The sequence below is a fragment of the Carlito syrichta genome, unplaced genomic scaffold (assembly GCF_000164805.1).
Source record: "Carlito syrichta isolate Samal-C Ts95f unplaced genomic scaffold, Tarsius_syrichta-2.0.1 Scaffold120454, whole genome shotgun sequence".
Taxonomy (NCBI): Eukaryota; Metazoa; Chordata; class Mammalia; order Primates; family Tarsiidae; genus Carlito; species Carlito syrichta.
Window position 1 is genome coordinate 1837 of NW_007064550.1, and position 18836 is coordinate 20672.

At 45.3% G+C, this 18836-nt stretch overlaps 1 protein-coding gene across 1 annotated transcript; it reads left to right on the forward strand.

The window, feature by feature from the left end:
• The first annotated feature begins 375 nt into the window (after window positions 1-375).
• LOC103249375 (G patch domain-containing protein 1-like) lies at window positions 376-17896 on the forward strand. The gene is made up of 7 exons (XM_021707535.1): window positions 376-502; window positions 842-1008; window positions 4676-4892; window positions 8010-8117; window positions 10542-10639; window positions 11977-12122; window positions 17622-17896. The coding sequence occupies exons 3-7, from the start codon at window positions 4676-4678 to the stop codon at window positions 17650-17652; spliced, it is 600 nt and encodes a 199-aa protein (XP_021563210.1). The 5' UTR covers window positions 376-502; window positions 842-1008; the 3' UTR covers window positions 17653-17896.
• Window positions 17897-18836: the final 940 nt, after the last annotated feature.

Genomic DNA, 18836 nt, shown 5'->3' on the forward strand with positions numbered 1-18836 from the left:
CATCATAAGGAAATACTCATGGGACCTAAAGTCACCCATTCTAAGTTCTTTTTTTTTTTGAGACAGAGTCTCACTCTGTTGCCTAGGCTGGAGTGCAGTGACAAGATCACAGTCTTGACCTCCTGAGCTCAAGTTATCCTTCCGCCTCAGCCTCCCAAATAACTGGAACTACAGACTCGTGCCACTATACCTGGCTGATTTTTGTAACTAAGTTCTTGAGTTGCTTTGAGAAGCAAAAACGTCTTAGATGATCTTTGGGCCATGTAGAAGAGCTGGTAGAAAATGCGAGATGAAAAAATTTGTAGGTTGTAGATTTTACCCTAGCAGTTGTTATTAAAATGATATCTTTCTTTTCTACCTCCCAGGTCCACTTTGGTTGGCTTACCAAGAGTGAAGCGCGACAAATACTCAGTCTTCAACTTTCTGACACTCCCAGAGACAGTTTCATTGCCCACAGTTCGAGCATCAAGTGAAAAAGCATTGCAGCCCCGAGATCCTGAGAGTGAGTAGGGCTTCCTTGGGTATCTGACTGACCAAGGCCTCAACCGTGAGCCTGCTGGAAAAACAGAAGTGAGGAGTGTTTAGTCCGAAAGATATGCCTGGTGCAAACTCTCTCTCCATTAAGAGCATTGCTCATATTAATCACTTAGCTCATGTTGTAACAGTCTGAACATTTACTTTCTGGAGGTGGGGCTCTGTGTCAGCCTTTGACACCTCCTCAATACCTCACATGGTGCCCTTGTAGTAGGTGTGCAGACGTTCTGAGTGATTGATAGAGCAGTAGTGAAGAACTTGCTTTTGGCTTGCTAATTCTAAGTTATGTCTGTGTCCTGCCTTTCAGAATCAAGAAAATCATCCAGATGGGATACAGCTAAACAAGAAAAGAAAGAAGATTCCATTAGTGAATTTTTAAGTCTGGCTAGATCAAAAGTTGGTCCGCCTAAACAAGAGCCCAGTCCCTTCGTAAGCAGAGAGGAAGAACATGCACCAGAATCACTCTCAGATAAGGTACTGGGGCTTCCACGTTCTCTTTGCCAGGCTGACTGTGGCCTGTGCCTTTCTCTGTGGGTATGCCTGCTCCTCTTTACTCAATAGCAGGGGTTAGACTGTGTAGGGCCAGAGAGCAAATATGCTAGGTTTTTATGAGCCATGCAGTTTCTCTTTTTTTGAGTCAGTCTTACTCTGTCACCCAGACTGAATGCAGTGGCAAAATCATGGCTTACCGTAGCCTCAAACTCGTGTGCTCAAGCAATCCTCCTACCTCAGCCTCCTGAGTAGCTGGGACTACAGGCATGGGTGGCCACACCTGGCTGATTTTTTGATTGTTTTGTAGAGATGGGGTCTCACTGTGTTGCCCAGGTTGGTCACAAACTCCTGGGCTCAAGCAATCCTTCTACCTTGACCTCCCAAAGTGCTGGGATTACAGGCATGAACCACTGTGCCTGGCCCATTGGGTCTTTTTTAAATACAATTCAATAATCTATGTTTTGAACATTTGCATTTAATGTAACTGCTGATGTTTTTGGATAAAGGTATACAATTTCATTATGTTTTCTGTTTGTTTCCTTTCATTTTTGTTCCATTCTTTCTCTTTTCCTGCCCACTTTTGGATTACTTAGATAATTTTTAGTATTCCATGTGAATTTTTTTATTTCTTTATTTTTGCTCTATCTCCTTGTCTTTTTTTTAGTGATTGCTCTGGAAATTATCATGTATGAATTTATCTTTTATCCAATTTTTTTGTGTGTGTCAAAATCTTACTCTGTCACCCAGGCTGGAGTATAGTGGCACAATCACAGCTCACTGCAGCCTCAAACTCCTAGACTCAGGCCCTCCTTCCATCAGCGTCCTGAGTAGCTGGGACTACAGGTGTGCACCCCCGTGTCTGGCTAATTAAAAAAAGGTTTTTTTTGTAGAGACATGTTCTTGCTATGTTGCCTAGGCTGATCTTGAACTCCTAGGCTCAAGCAACCCTCCTGCTTCGGCCTCTTAAAGTGCTGGAATTACAGATGTAAACCACTGCACCCAACCTGAATTTCTCTTTTTATAGTCTACTTAGAAGTAATGTTTTACCACTTCAAGTAGAATGTAGAAATCTTACCACTGTATAGGCACCTTTACTCTCCCCACTTTATGTTGTCTTTTTTTTTTTTTTTTGAGTTGGAGTCTCACTCTGTCGCCTAGACTGGAGTGCAGTGGCCGCTCCCGGCCACCGCAGCCTCGGCCTGCTGGGCTCTGGAGATCCTTCTGCCTCAGCCTTCCAAGGAGCTGGAACTACAGGCGCACGCTACCACGCCCGGCTAGTTTTTGATTTATTGTAGAGATGAGGTCTCGTCAAGTTGCCCAGGTGGGTCTCGAACCCACGGGCTCAGGCAATCCACTCACCTCAGCCTCCCAAAGTGCTGGGATTACAGGCTGAGCCACCGAGCCCGGCCTATGTTGTCTTATATATTACATATATATACACTGAAAACAGCAACAAACAATTTTGATGTTTGCTTTCAATCATTATACATATTTTATTTATTTATTTTTTTGAGTTGGAGTCTCACTCTGTCACCCAGTCTGGAGTGCAGTGGCGGCCACCGCAGCCTCCACCTTCTGGGCTCCGGCAATCCTTCCACCTCAGCCTTCCAAGTAGCTGGAACTACAGGCGCGCGCTACCATGCCCGGCTAATTTTTGATTTATTGTAGAGATGAGGTCTCGCCAAGTTCCCCAGGTGGGTCTCAAATCCACGGGCTCAGGCAATCCACTCACCTCAGCCTTCCAAAGCGCTGGGATTACAGGCTGAGCCACTGAGCCTGGCTGATTTTATTTTCATGGAGACAGGCTCTTGCTTTGTCACCCAGGCTGGAGTGCAGTGGTGCTGGTGCTGTCATAACTCCCTGTAACCACAAACCCGAGGCTCACCTGATCTTTTTCTTGCAGCCTCTCAAGTAGCTAGGACTACAGACATGTGCCACCTGGCTTACAATACATATTTTAAAATAACTGATGCGGAGATAATACTCTATTTTACTTACTCAGATATTTTCCATTTCTGTTGCTCTCTTCCTTCCTGAGTTCTATGTTCCCTTCTCTTATTATTTCCTTCTGTCTGAGGAACTTCCTTTAGCGGTTTTTTTAGAGCAATTCCAACTACTGATTTCTTAAACTTCCTCTGTCTGAGAATGTCTTGTATTTCTATTTCATTTGTTATTTTTTCTTTTTTTTTTTGAGTTGGAGTCTCCTTCTGTCACCCAGGCTGGAGTGCAGTGGCATGCTCATGGCTCACCAGAGCCTTGACCTCCTGGGCTCAGGTGAACCTTCCACCTCAGCTTTCTGAGTAGCTGGTACCACAGGCATTTGCCACCATGCCAGGCTAACTCTTAAAATTTTTTGTAGAGATGAGGTCTTGCTGTGTTCTCTAGGTTTGTCTCAAACTCCTGGGCTCAAGCGATCCTCCTGCCTCAGCCTTCCAAAGTGCTGCAATTACAGGCCACTGCGCCCAGCCTCGATTTCATTTAGTTTTTTTTTGAGTGCAGTGGCACGCTCACAGCCATTGCAGCCTCGACCTGCAGGGCTCAGGCAATCCTTCCACTTCAGCCTTCCAAGTAGCTGGAACTACAGGCACGTACCACCACACCCACCTAATTTTTTGATTTATTGTAGAGACGAGGTCTCGCCAAGTTGTCCAGGCTGATCTCAAACCCCTGGGCTCAGGTAATCCTCTCACCTCAGCCTTCCAACGTACTGGAATTACAGGCTTGAACCACCACACCCAGACTGATTTCATTTCTGAAGAATGTTTTTGTTGAATATAGACTTCTGGGTTGACAATTATTTTCTTTTAGACCTTTACAAAGTTTGTGCCACTTCCTTCCGGTCTCCATTTTTTTTTTTTTTTCAGTTGAAGTCTCATTCTTTGTTGCCCAGACTGGAGTGCAGTGGCATGCTCACGGCCACTGCAGTCTCGACCTGCTGGGCTTAGGTAATCCTTCCACCTCAGCCTTCCAAACAGTTGGAACTACAGATACACACCACCACGCCTGGCTATTTTTTGTTATTTAGTATAGAGATGAAGTCTCACCAAGTTTCCCAGGCTTGTCTCAAACCCCCAGGCTCAGGTTTCCCAAAGTGCTGAGATTATAGGCTGAGCCGCTGTGCCCAGCCTGGTCTCCATGTTTTTAATGAGAACTCTACAATAATTCAAATTATTGTTCCTTTGTTTTTAATGAAGTGATTTTTTTTCCTCTAGCTGCTTTAAAAACTTTTACTTGTCTTTGTTTTTTACCTATTTGATTATGCTGTATCTGGGTATAAATTTTTTTAGTTTATTTTGTTTGGGATTTGCCAAATTGCTTGAATCTCTGAGTTTGAAGCTAAGACAGTCACTGTGCTTTGTTACATTTTTTTGGATCCTTTGCAAGTCTCATTAATGACCAGTCTCCAAAGAGGCTTCAGCTGCTTCTACGTCATGTCACATTCTATAGTTCTTGACTCAGAAACAGCAGAAAAATATATGCTGTGTGAGTGATCACTGTGTAGTAAGATGGTGTGTGGCAGTAGATGCCCATGAACCTGAGAATCAACATACATATGTGGGTGTGTGTCTGTGAGTATGTTCTAGAGTGTTTGACTCCCTCCTACCTTCTTTATTCATTGTTAATTCTTCTTTATTCGCTGTTAATACAGATGGTGAACAGAGATGCGGATTCACAGACAGAGGGAGAAAGTAGCCGTCCGTCCATGGACTTATTCAGGGCCATCTTTGCCAGCTCCTCAGATGAAAAGTCCTCATCCTCTGAGGAGGAGGAGGGTGACAGTGAGGATGACCAGGCAGGCACCGAGGAGGCCCACTCCAAAAGCCCCCAAGATACTGGCTTGGTGGACGCATCATCTGTGGTACATGGTATGTCAGTATCTCAGATTTGGGGTCTAAAGGAGAAAACGGTAATGTCTGTAGAGAAGCAGCTCCTTTGTTTAGTCTGTAATCTTAAGCCAGGATAATTAGCCATCAACACTAGCCAATATAATCTTTTATATTCTTAATTGGAGTGCAACAAAGTTTTTTTTTTCCTTTTTTTTTTTTTTTTTGACTCAGGCCTCATTCTGTCACCCAGGCTGGAGTGCATGACATGGGATCACAGCTCACCACAGCCTCAACCTCTTGGGCTCAGGTGATCCTTCCACTTCAGCCTACAAAATGGTGAACCACCATGCTTGGCAAATTTTTTTGATTTTTTGTAGAGACGAGGTCTTGCTATACTGCCCAGGCTGGTCTTGAATTCCTGGGTTCAAGCAATCCTCCTACCTTAGCCTCCCAAAGTGCTGGGATTACAGGCGTGAGCCACTGTGTATAGCTGATTTTTTTTTTTTTCTATCTGGTATAAATCTCTGGTATATTTTTCAGGTAACTTTCTTGGACGATATTGACTTTCCAACTTATCCTAGTTGATAAGAGTTTTAGAAAAGTAAAATCTTTATTCAAAAAGATAGTTAAAAAAATCTTGTTGGTCAGAAGCTTCCATGATTATTGGAAAACATTTGGTCATGAAGTGTACTGGGGCTCTGTCTGCTTTCTTCTCTGTATGGCAAATTGTACACCCTGGATCAACCATCAGGTGGACATTGCCTGTTACTCATTAGCACTTGGTCCATGGTGTCCATTCTTGTTACTGTGAGTCTAACAGTTGGTTCGGAGTCTGTCACCCCTGCCAGTTCAGGCCCAGGAAAAGAGGCCTTCTGGCACCTGCAGGGGTGGGAACAGTTTTAGCAGTTCGGGTGGGTAGATGGAATTTCTCAACCAAGTTGATGCTAGAATTTCTCCTGCCAGTCGATGCTGGACTTGGGTGTATTTTTTGAGGACCTTTAACCAGGATGTTTCATAGAAATATAAAGTACTGTTTCTTCTTAGGTAATTGTAAATATCAGCCTATTTCTTTTTTCTGTATAAAAACATGTTTGATTACATAGTCATATGTATTTGAATTTTAAAAGTTTAAAAGATTTCTATAGGACTATGGAAAACTTGAGTCCCTTAGAATTCTGCTTCCCAGAAATAACCATTCTTAATACTTTGATGCATATTTTTCTTAACATTTTTCATTTTTATATCTCTTCTATCTTGAAAACATAGTAATCTGTTTAAAAAACAAGGTTATTAATGTGAACACTAAACATGATCAATTATCTTCAGTTTTTTCCCCCTTTGATAAATTATTTTGAGTGACATTAGTGTCCCCTGGTTTTCTGAGTTGAGACATTTGAGGGGACCCAAAAAACCCTGGAGTTTATTTATAAAAAATTGTGTATTTATTCTTACATGCTTAAACTTCAGACACCTTCAAAGTACTCTCATTTGATGCAATATGCCTATTGAGATGCTTTTTCTACTGCTCAAAAGTTTTTGACCCTGTCAATTCTGGTGCCTTTCAGTGTGTCTGCCGTTTTTTGTTTCACCTCTTCCACGTCAGCAAAGCATTTCCCTTTGAATAATTTTTCATCTGAGGAAACAAAAACAAGTTGCTGGGGGTGAGATCGGGTGACTAGGGAGCTGGCGCGTGGGGCTCCTGCCGTTTTGGTCCAAAACTGCTGGATACAGCTGGGCGTGGGGGCTCATGCCTGTGATCCCAGCACTTTTGGGAGGCGGAGGTGGAGGCAGAGTGGGAGGATTGCCTGAGTCCAGGAGTTCGAGGACAGCCTGGGCAACTTGGCGAGACCTCGTCTCTACAGTAAATCAAAAAATTAACCTGGCGTGGTGGCATGTGCCTATAGCCCCAGCTTCTTGGGAGACTGAAGCAGAAGGATCGCCTGAGCCCAGCAGGTCGAGGCTGCAGTGGCTGTGAGCGTGCCACTGCACTCCAACCTGGGCAACAGAGTGAGACCCTGACTCAAACCAGCTGGGCGCGGTGGCTCACGCTTATAATCCCAGCACTTTGGGAGGTGGCGGTGAGAGGATTGCCTGAACCCAGGGGTTCGAGACCAGCCTGGGCAACTGGGCGAGACCTCATCTCTACAATAAAAATTTAAAAGTAGCCGGTTGTGGTGGCACACGCTTGTAGTTCCAGCTTCTTGGGAGGCTGAGGCAGAAGAATCACCTGAGCCCAGTAGGTCAAGGTTGCGGTAGCTGTGAGTGTGCCACTGCACTCCAGACTGGGTGACGAAGTGAATCTCCAACTCAAAAAAAACCCCCAAAAACCCCCAAAAACCAAAACCAAAAACCAACCAACCAAACAAAAAACCTGCAGGACTCTCAGCGTGGTGTGGGCAGGGGTGCTCATAAATCACCTATCATGAAATGGACAAATGTGTTGAAAGAATCTCCAAAAAAAATTTACTAGGCTAGACGTGGTGTCTCATGCCTATAATCCCAGCACTCTGGGAGGCAGAGACGAGAGAATTGCCTGAGCCCAAGGGTTCGAGACCAGTCTAGGCAACACGGTGAGACCTTGTCTCTATAAATTAAAAACTTAGGCGGGCATGGTGGCGCATGCCTGTAGTTCTTGCAACTTGGAAGACTGAAGCAGAAGGGTTGCCTGAGCCCAGCAGGTCGAGGCTGCGGTGGCCATGAGCATGCCACTGCACTCCAACCTGGGTGACAGAGTGAGACTCCAACTCCAAAAGAAGAAAAAAAATTCATGGAAGTCAAATGCAGACTCTTGCAACAATGCTAGTACACTAAGGCCGATAGTTTCCTAGAATACCTACCCTCCATAAAATGATTCCAGTCTTTTTTGGGTCCCCCCCCCTTTGTAGTCTTACATTCTCGTGTGTGTGTAAGTTTTTATTTCTTCTCAGACGGTCCTTGCTCAGGGCCATGCTTTGACTCTTCAGGTTTTAGGGAGTCAGAGTGTGTGCTCATGGGTGCAGCAGCCCTCGATGCCCTTGCTCGCAGGTGCCTTCGTGGGACTGACTTCCCAGCTCCAGTGTCTGCGAGGGAACACGTTATCTGGTGGCAGCAATGTTAATGAAAGGCTGTGATGCATTCATTTTGGGCAAGTAAATGAAATAAATACCTGTCTTTCAGCCCCCCAGCCAGCACCCGCTGAGCCATCACCTTCCTTCCCAATACAGAAGATGCAGATAGATGAGAGAGAGGAATTTGGCCCCCGGCTGCCTCCTGTCTTCTGCCCCAGTAAGTCCAGAGCTCTATGGTTCTCCTGTTTGCATCAGCCTGTGTCTCCTGAGATGTGACAACTCTCTAGTGATGTCAGTATAGCCACGCATCTCATCTGACCCACTCACCAAACATCCTTGTTTCTGGTTTATCTGTTTTCAGCTCCGTTTTGAAACCCGTTGTCTCCACCTAGTGTCTGAATGACAGTTGTTGCTTTATAGCTTCAGAGACCTTGAAACTTTTCCTTTTTAACTTTCAGATGTTTACAGTTGGGTCTTAAGTGGCTTACATTTTGCCACTTTCAGCAATAAAAAAGTAAAAACCTAGCATTTAAAGATGGGAGGGAATTACAGGGAGAAGGGAATTTAAATTCTTTTTAATGTAGCAAATAATAAAACTTGTCCTTTCAGAAGTAAATGTAGTCTACCCCTCGCCCTCAATATCTGTTAACTTCTGGTTAATGCAATCTTAAATTGCATCTCATGTTATAATGTTTAGACTGGTTTATCATCTCTGAGGCCTAGGTGAACAAACCGTGGCCCAGGCATATAAATAACATGTAATAACATCGGGCACTTTATAGTTTCCTGCAGGGCCCCCACATAAATACTGGTTTGGTAACTCACCCAGCTTTCAAAAACATGATAAAGAGCAGAGCAAAAAGTATGAAGTTTTGAAAAACTGCAGTGAATCTATTTCTCCTTAGTTTTATTCAGATCGTTAGTTTAAAGTTGGTGTCAGCACTCGAAAGCTAAGTTATGTATGTCCCTTTCTCTTGTAATAGTTAATAACTTAATTTAGTATATGAATTATTTAGAGCAGTAATGAGGTCAGTGCTGTTGTTGGGTGTACCCACAGTGGTCTGGGCTAGCAGCAGAAGAAATGAGAAGTCCAGTGCACTGTCTGCTGCACAGCGGAAGCAGTTTGCATTTACTTGATTATTAATGAGGCTGAGCAGAAAAACAAGTTTGGGGAGGCCACATTTTGAAAAATGTCACAAACTATAGGACTAGACAGTTGCAGGCACCTGTTACCTGGGTTTAGAAGATGGCCACACTTCTGAAGCATCCTGAAATGTTTCTTTAGGGGGAAAAAGTTGATTTTATGACCTGTGTTCTTTCTAGGATTGTGAATTTTTGTTGGTTTGGTTACCTGAAAATTAATGACCTGTGAAAACATGGTCTGAATTTGGAGATGGAGAATCCAGGCACATGCAACTTCTTTCAGTTTTGTTTTTTTTTTGAGTTGAAGTCTACTTCTGTTGCCCAGGCTGAATGTTATGGCACTCTCATGGCTATGCAGCCTTGACTGCTGGGCTCAGAGGATCCTTCTGCCTCAGCTTGCCAAGTAGCTGGAACTACAGGTGCACAGGCAAAACAAAGTCTCGCCATGTTGCCCAGGTTGGTCTCGAACCCCTGGACTCAGGCAGCCCTCTCACCTCAGCCTCCCAAAGTGCTGGGATTACAGGTGTGAGCCACTAAGACCAACTGCCTTAGTTATTTTTAATGATTACATACATTGTGTTATTTTGATGCTTGTTTTTTGTGCTTCTACTTGGAAAACAGATTCTTATAAAATGTGCTTTTGTAGGCTGGACTCGGTGACTCAGTCTGTAATCCCAGCACTTTGGGAGGTCGAGGTGAGTGGATTGCCTGAGCCCGCGGGTTCGAGACCCACTTGGGCAACTTGGCGAAACCTCATCTCTACAATAAATAAAAAATTAGACGGGTGTGGTAGCACGCGCCTGTAGTTCTGGCTATTTGGAAGACTGAGGCGGAAGGATCGCCAGAGCCCAGCAGGTCGAGGCTGCAGTGGTTGGGAGTGTGCCACAACACTCCAGTCGGGGTTGACAAAGTGAGACTCCAACTCAAAAATAATAATAAATAAATAAATAAATAAAATGTGCTTTTGTATAGGGAGCCCAGTGTAAGAAGAGCTGACATTTCTGTGTCAGATTCAGGGCTATGGGACTCACATGCATGGTACTGTCAATCCATTCTGTGTCACTGAAATGATTCTTATCCCCATTTTGCAGTTTGGGAGACTGAGACTTGGAGCGGTCAGGCACTGCACCAGAGATCACAGAGCTGGTAACAGAGCTGAGTCTCTAAATCTGGTCTGTGTCTGAGCTTACCTGAAGGTGTTGAATTACCACAGGTTCCTGGGCATCCTTGTCTGACCTTCCCCTCATCTGGCAGCTAAGACTCTGGCAGGATACTGATTGGACCACAGGGCCTTTTGTGATCTCTGGCAGCTTTCTAAACATAGCTACAAAGGGGTGTGCTAGTCTGTGTGCTTGTCAGTGAGGCAGAAGCAAATCCAAGGGCAGGGGTTCTTCCTTCAAGGTAGACTCCTAACTCAGTAATTTAGGAAGCTCCTTTTTTTATAGTTAGTCTTTATTTTTCTTCTTTTGGTCCTGTGTTTATTACATTTGTGTTTCAGATGTGCGTCAGAAACTGGAGGTACCTCAAAGAGAGAAACATAAAAAGAACAAAGAAAAGCACAAGACCAAGAAGGAGCACAGGCGAAAGAAAGAGAAGGTAGGGAACTTCTTGGCTTCCGGGATTGGGGCAGGGGGGCTGGGGTCTGACATCCTGCTCCGTCGTCCAGATAAGCCTTCAGGGTGGCAGGCACATCATGCCAGTGAAAGAGTTTCTTGTGGCCAAGACGGAGGCACACAGTTCCTCTGTGCCTGAACAGAAATGTCGACATTCAATACAAACCCTTGACTTTTTCTTTCTGAGCAGAATATTTTAATTTGTTCAGCTTTGCTTTTTTTTTTCCTCCTTTTTTTTCTAAGACATCTTGTTATAGCATAGTTGTACTTAAAATTTGGGGGGGGGCATTAAAAAGTAGGAAAAAGAGAATTGAAGGACTTTAGAACAATGATTGGATATTAAATAATAAAACAGTATTTATTGATTATTCATTCAATATTAAATGAAGGTATTATTTTGAACATTTCTCAACTACTCTGTCATTACAGTTTGAGATTTTAGTCTGTCATATACCATTTGAAGTCAAGGAAACTTGAACAGGAGTAATGTGTGCTTTCACTGTCCATTTGTTTATCTCATCAACTGTGTCTTCTTCCGGGTATGGCAGGCTTTAATGAGGTCATTGCTATTGTTGGGTACCCACAGTGGTCTAGGCTAGCAGTAGGAGAAATTAGAAGTCCAGTGTGCAGCAGAAGAAATGAGAAACAACTTTACTGGCCACAGAGGCAAGGATTCCTGAGCATGAAGGATGACTAACATTCTCTTATAGTGAGAGAAAAAATGTGAGTGCTTAGCCGGGTATGGTAGCACGTGCCTGTAGTACCAGCTACTCGGAAGGCTGAGCGGAAGGATCGCTGGAGCCCAGCAGGTTGAGGCTGTGGTGGCCGGGAGCGGCCACTGCACTCCAGTCTGGGTGACAGAGTGAGACTCCAACTCAAAAAAAAAAAAGTGAGTGCTGATGACTTAAAAACCAGATCCATTTGCTCTCATCCATGTGGCCACGATTCACCCATGTTCTGCCATTTTCTTCCTGTGCGTTCCTCGAGTGCTGGCTATCCCGATGTGTAGTTTCTCAGATGCCTGAGAAATGAGCCATTCAGGTTCATGGGAGGTGGCACAGGTCAGCGCGCAAGGCAAGATAGGAGCCTGCTGTGTCTGTCACTGGAGGACGGGCTGGGATGGTATGCGCACAGCTGAGTGTGCACAGCTGTCTGCTCCTGGTCCATGTCGTTAGACTCACACTCACTCTAAATGAGGTCTTTAAAAAAATTTTGTTTTGTAATGACTCCAACCACCAAATGCCTCATTAGCCTTTCCTTGTACTGAATTGGAGGGAAAACAAATTAAAAAGTGTTCCTCCCCACTTTTTTTTTTTACAGAAAAAGAAACACAGAAAGCACAAACACAAAGGCAAGCAAAAGAATAAAAAGTCAGAAAAAAGTAGTAGTTCTGCGAGTCCTGACAGCAGCGACAGCCAGAGTGATGAAGGCAGCGCAGACGTGTCACCCCCGGCGCTGCTGAGACGGTAGGCGGACGAGGGGGCCGGTGGCCTTTCCAGGAACCTCCGAAGGCTTCCTGAAGACTCGATATGTCTGCTTAGAGGCAAACGTCAGAAGGGAAGAGTCTGTGTATCAACTCGACATTTGTGTGTGTGTGAGTTGTCGTCTCACTCAGTCGTCCAGGCTGGAGCGCAGCGGCCACTCACGGCCACCGCAGCCTCGACCTGCTGGGCTCGGGCGATCCTTCTGCCTCAGCCTTCCGAGTAGCATCAACGAGGCTTTTAAAAAAAGTTTTAATATTTAATTCTATAATTAACTATAATAATAGTTATAAGTATTAATTTGGATTCTTTAATATTTAATTCTGTATGTGAATATGTCATCATTATGAAAATTAGACCTTACAGGTAAAGCTTAAAATGGCCCTTGACCAATTCTCCAAACTTCCCCCCCCCACAGTTGCTTCTGCTCAGTTTCATGTGGAACTTTTAAGACATTTGTGTGTCTTCTGGTTGTGGCACAGGCTTTTAATGAGGTCAGTGTTATTGGGTACCCACAGTGGTCTGGGCTATCAGTAGAGGAAATCAGAAGTCCAGTGTGCTATCTGTTGTGCAGCGGAAACAATAGAAACATTTACTTGATTATTAACAAGGTTGAGCATCTTTTCATATTTTACACACATATTCACACCCTTTGTACACATTTTAACATAAATATAATTTTACGTAGCACAAGCTTAGAGGATGAACATTAATAATGAGTACATACTGGACAAATTGCTTTCCAGAGTGACCATAGTCATTTAAATTAGGAAAGGACCTGATTATTACATCAATTATAAAAATTACAAACGTTACAAAAAATTTGTTATGATGGGTAAAAAATGGTATTTATTTTAATTTGCGTTTACTTGGTTATTAATGAGGCTGAGCATCTTTTCATGTTTCCAGCCTTTGCTACATGCTCTTTGTGAGTAGCCTGCTTATATCCTTTGCTCGGTGTCATGTTTTCTATTGGATTGTTTTACTGATTTTTCGGAATCAAAAAATATTTCTGGATATTAATCCATTTTGTTTTAGTGTCTTACCTGTCACATGACTTTTAATTATCTTTGTTGTTAGAAATTTTAATCTTTGGAGCACTCAGTTTTCCCAATTTATTTGTTTGTTGGTATGTTTTACAATTTTATCTTTAAAAAGTCTTTCTTAACCCAAGGGTACACACACACACACACACACACACACACACACACCAAAACATGGCACACTTCCCCAATGCCTTTATAGTTTTGTTTTTGTTTAATCTATTTAGATTGTTTTGTTTCTACGAACAGAGGAAGGTAGCATCTAATTTATTTCTATCCAGATGGACAGCCAATTGTATTATTCAGAGTAAGCTAGCTACAGTTGAAAAGACCCCAAATCCCAGGCTTAGCACAATGAAGCGTAAACAGAATTGAGGAAGCCACTCCGAATCCCAGCTTGCTTTCAGTTAAGCCTGTGATCTCATGGGAGGGGACGGGTTAGAGGATGGTGCAGAGGTTGTCTTGAAGGCCCAGTCTTCATTTCCATCCACAGTCCGTGGGCCAGAGCCAGCTGCATGGCCCTGCCTGGCCACCTCGGGCCTGGGAAGGAGCAGTCCAGCTGGGGGCCCAGGACGCAGAGGAAAAAGCAGGGGCGGGTCTGGCCACCTCAGCCTCACCCAATGTCATCTCACCGAGGGAACTTGATTGTGTTCTAAATCCCTAGACCCATGTGGGTATGTTCCTCGGTTTTCTATGCTGATTTCTTGGCCATTTTGTATTTTTCTGTCCAACCTCTTTTAATTGCTATGGCTTTATAGTATATTTTGCTATCTGGAAAGTCAAGTGCCATCCCTTGTTCTTTTTTTCTTTTTTTAGTAGGAGTTTCACTATGCCACCCAGGCTGGAGTGCAGCAGCACACTCACAGCCACCACAGCCTCGACCCTCTGGGCCCAGGCGATCCCTCCGTCCCATCCTTCCAAGTAGATGGAACCACAGGTGCATGCTATCATGCCTGGCTAATTTTTTTATTTGTTGTAGAGACTAAGTCTTGCCATGTTGCCCAGGCTGGTCTCAAACTCCTGGGCTCAGGCAATCTTCTCACCTCCATCTCCCCAAATGCTGGGATTACAGGCATGAGCCAGTGTGCCTGGCATCTCTTTGTTCCTGTTTGTATATTTCTTTAGAGTAGACAGCACATTCTCATGGCTCAAAAATGGAAGGTCTAGGGACTAGACATGGTGGCTCACGCTTGTAATCCCAGCACTTTGGGAGGCTGAGGTGGGAGGATCGCTGGAGTCCAGGAGTTTGAGACCAGTCTAGAAAACATAGTGAGACCTCATCTCTACAAAATATCAGAAAATTAGCCCAGCATGGTGGCACGCACCTGTTATCTCAGCTACTCCGGAAGCTGAGGTGGAAGGATCACCTGAACCCAGGAGGTTGAGGCTGCAGTGAGCCATGATCATACCACCTCACTCCGGCCTGGGTGACAGAGTGAGACCCCAACTCAAAACAGACAAGCAAACAAAAATACAAAGGATAGGAACATTTACATTTAATCCAGAGTTCCCTGAAGTGGCTGTGCCAATTCCCTCTTCCCTTTCCTCATCAATACACGTGTCACTCCATTTCACAGATGGGGAAAACAAGGCACAGGAGATGAAGACACTTGATCAAGCCCACATAATGAATGTCACAGCACCTGATGTTACCACTCTTGACCAGTTTTGACCATCTGACAAGTCATTCCTGCAGGAAGAACTTGCGCCTACACATGTGGGGCACACATCTGGAAGCCCTTCAGCTCCTCCCAGGAGGGTGTGATGAGACAGGCACTATGCAGCAGTCAGAAAACCTGGGCACATAGCTGTGGACTCATGGGCCTCTAAAACTCACTATTAAAAAACCAAAATCAGTCGGGCTCGGTGGCTCAGCCTGTAATCCCGCGCCTTTGGGAGGCTGAGGTGAGTGGATTGCCTGAGCCCGCGGGCTCGAGACCTGCCTGGGCAACTTGGTGAGACCTCATCTCTACAATAAATCAAAAACTAGCCAGGCGTGGTAGCGCGTGCCTGTAGTTCCAGCTACCTAGAAGGCTGAGGCGGAAGGATCGCTGGAGCCCAGCAGGCGAGGCCACGCTGACCGAGAGCGGCTACTGCACTCCAGTCTGGGCGACAGAGTGAGACTCCAACTCAAAAAAAAAAAAGCAAAAAACCAAAATCTAGCTGGGCACAGTGGCTGTCACCTGTAATCGCACCACTTTGGGAGGCTGGAACTTAGGATTTCTTGAGTTTGAGGCCAGCCTCAGCATCATAGGGAGACCTCGTCTCTACAAAAAAATAACAATAAAAACATTAGTGAGACATTAGTTGAGGCTGCAGTGAGCCATGATAGTGTCACTGCACTCCAGCCTGGGCAACAGAATGAGACCCTGACTCAAGAAAAAGAAACCAGGCCAGGTGCGGTGGCTCATGCTTATAATCCCAGCACTTTGGGAGGCAGCGACAAAAGGATTGCCTGAGCCCAGGGATTAAAGTCCAACCTGGGCAGCTCATAAGACCTCGTCTCTACAATAAATCAAAAAATTAGCTGGGCATGGTGGCGCATGCCTGTGGTTCCAGCAACTTGGAAGGCTGAGGTGGAAGGATCGCCGGAGCCCAGCAGGTTGCAGCTGTGCAGATGGCCGTGAGCGTGCCACTGTACTCTAGCCTAGGTGACAGAGTGAGACGCCAACTTAAAACACAACAACAACAAAAGCTGAAGAACAGTATATACAGTCAGCACTGTTGATGTTCAAAAGTCATTCTCAGGCCTTTGGATGGATAGAGATATGTATATAAATATATATATATATCTCCATCCACACACACACATACACACACACATGTGTATTCTTGCACAGGAAGAAGTCTAGAGGGATTCCAAACACATGTGAGACCTTATCTTTAGAGATAAGGAAGGGCCTGGGAGGTGGGGCCAGAGGTGTGAAGTGTGTTTAAATACTACCCTTGTGGTTGCTAAGGGTGTTGTTTCCTCAGCCTCTGGTTCCCAAGTCTCCTAGGTAGGCTCTCCCCAAGAAGCCTGGAGGAGGCCCTGTCATCAGAGAATGGCTCACAGTGTACTGCTTGTCTGTGTTTGTCACCTGGAAGGCGTTTCATGGTCACAACCTTGTGGGTCTCAGCTGCATCCCTGATCTCTGGCTTGGGGTTGCACGCTTGGCAGGGGCCCCGGACACTTTTCTTTGGTGGCAGTGCACCCTGGTTCTGGTTGGAATTGTAGCCTGCCCCCTCCGCCCCTGCCCAGGAGACACTGGTCCTGTTGCTTACTATGAATTAGTGTTTCTCTTCTGGAATGTTGCAGACATAGAATCATACCGTTAAGTAAACTTTGTATTGCACTCGTGTCTGAGCAGAGATCCTTGGGTCATGGCCCTGTGTGTGTTGGCTCCCTGGATACGCCCATGGAGAAAGCACTCAGAGTCCCTTCTACCCCCTCCCACTCACCATCCCCACCCTTCTCAAAAAGCTACCACTCTTCTGGCCTTTATTACAACTGATTATTCTTACTAGTTTTTAAGCTTTATTTAGCGGGATCTTGTATGGATTCTTGTGTGCCTGGCTTGTGAAATTCCTTCATATTGGCAGCAGCAGCTGGTTGATTCTCACTGCTGTGGAATATTTCTTTATGTGAATACAACACAGCATATTCATCTATTGCTGTGGGCACTGAGTTTTCTTTCCTTTCTTTTTGGAATCAGAGTCTCACTCTGTTGCCGAGGCTGAAGTGCAGTGACACGCTCACAGCCATTGCAGCCTCCACCTCCTGGGCTCAGGCAATCCTTCCGCCTCAGCCTTCCTTCTAGCTGGAACTACAGGCATGTGCCACCACATCCAGCTAATTCTTTTATTTATTATAGAGACGAGGTCTCACCAAGTTGCTCAGGCTGGGCTTGAACTGGGGAGCTCAGGCAGTCTTCTCATTTCCACCTCCCAAAATGCTGGGATTATAGGCGTGAACCACCACGCCCATCTGGCACTGAGTTTTCTACTTTAGAGGCTCTCAAGCAAGGACCTAGAACCAGTGTGACCCTGGTCCACCCTAAGTTGAGCTGCCATGAGCATTCTTGTATTTATGAAATTGAGACTTAAGACTGACAATTCAGGAGCTTTGGCCCCTGGAGCAAATTTGTTTTAGTTCCTTTGCAAGCATCACACAGTGCATGGGGTAGGTGAGCGAACCTAATCCCCTACTCGGGATTAGAAGTTTGTTTTATAAGTGGGAGATTGGGCAGGTGAGTCTGTGTGTGTTTTCAGAGTAAGAGAAAAAGCATTTGAAGAAACAGATGAAAGAATGCTTCATCGCGGTGGTCATCCTCTGTATTTACAGGTGCAGACAGGCCAAGGGGACTCAGGGAGGCCTGGCATTCTCAGCCCTCACACAGCTGTTTGGTTTTTCAGTTCCCATCTGACTTTCCTTCTCTCCCTCTTCTGTTTTCTTTTCCAGGCTGAAATGTCTTCCACTAAGGAGGCAGTAATTGAATTCTGCCCTGGCTTGTCCCAGAATCAGATCTTCTGATGGAAGCTCATTGATTGTTCAGTTAATACCTTGTACAGATTGTATTTATATGTAAATTCTTGCTGTATAATACTTTTTAAAACCTTGACATTTCAAAGACTGCCTTGAAAGGTTATAGAAATTGGTTTCTATTTTTAACTTCAGTTAGTGTCAGAGGAAAAAATTCAGACTGACCCATTTAATTAAAGTGGATTTTTAAATATTTTCTTCTTGATTTTTTTTTATTTCCTGGAACTTTAAACATGAAATTAAAGGGAAGCCTTTTCTCTGGTTTTGTGATGAGAGAGCTGGGTCTGGATGGGGACAGTCTGGACTCACCGAAGGACGAGAGTGTGAGGAGGAGATGGTGGCTCTTCCTGGCACTGCTCCCTGGGAGTGAGGCTGTGCCCTCTCTCTGTGGCTGGAGGGGACGGAGGCGTGGACAGCACACAGCCAGGCTCTTGGCAGGGTGTTCAGCCGCTCAGGGTGGACGCACTGGCACTCACATGCTGAGACAGGCAGGGAGACCAGGTGGGTGACCTATACCCACAGCCTGAGACGAGCGGCACCTGCTCCCTGCTCTGAGGTTACTTCATGTACCCGGAGGAGGCCTTTGCAAAAAGCAAAGTGCACAGGGTTTTACGTTATGAAGGTGTCATCACAGAGCAGAACAGTTTCAAACTAAGAAAGGAGGAGGAGGAAACTCACTTCTAGTTTTACCACTGGAGATGAAACCCGCAGTGTTTTGGAGTAATCCACCCAGGCTTTTCTGACCGTGGGGCTGCCATCTGACTGGCGATGGCATTTTGTTCTGTTATTCCACTGCCTCTGTGACACTTTCCTCATGCGGTTATGAATTGCGGGAAGCCACCCCGATGGCTGCCTCTCACTTCGAAGGGGCCATGCCTTCACTTCTTGACCCTTCCCTGCTGTGGCATGAAGTGGGTTGGCTGTAGCCCCTCACAGGCCCAGAACGCAGGACAGCGCCTGGGACAAGGAAGCCAGAGGACGGGCTGCAGTCGCTGGTGTCGGCTGGCCTCACTGCTCCTGTGTCCGGAATGTGAGGCCTGCTTTTTTCTTTTCTTTTTTTTGAGTTGGAGTCTCAGTCTGTCGCCCAGACTGGAGTGCAGTGGCCGCTCCCGGCCCCCGCAGCCTCGACCCGCT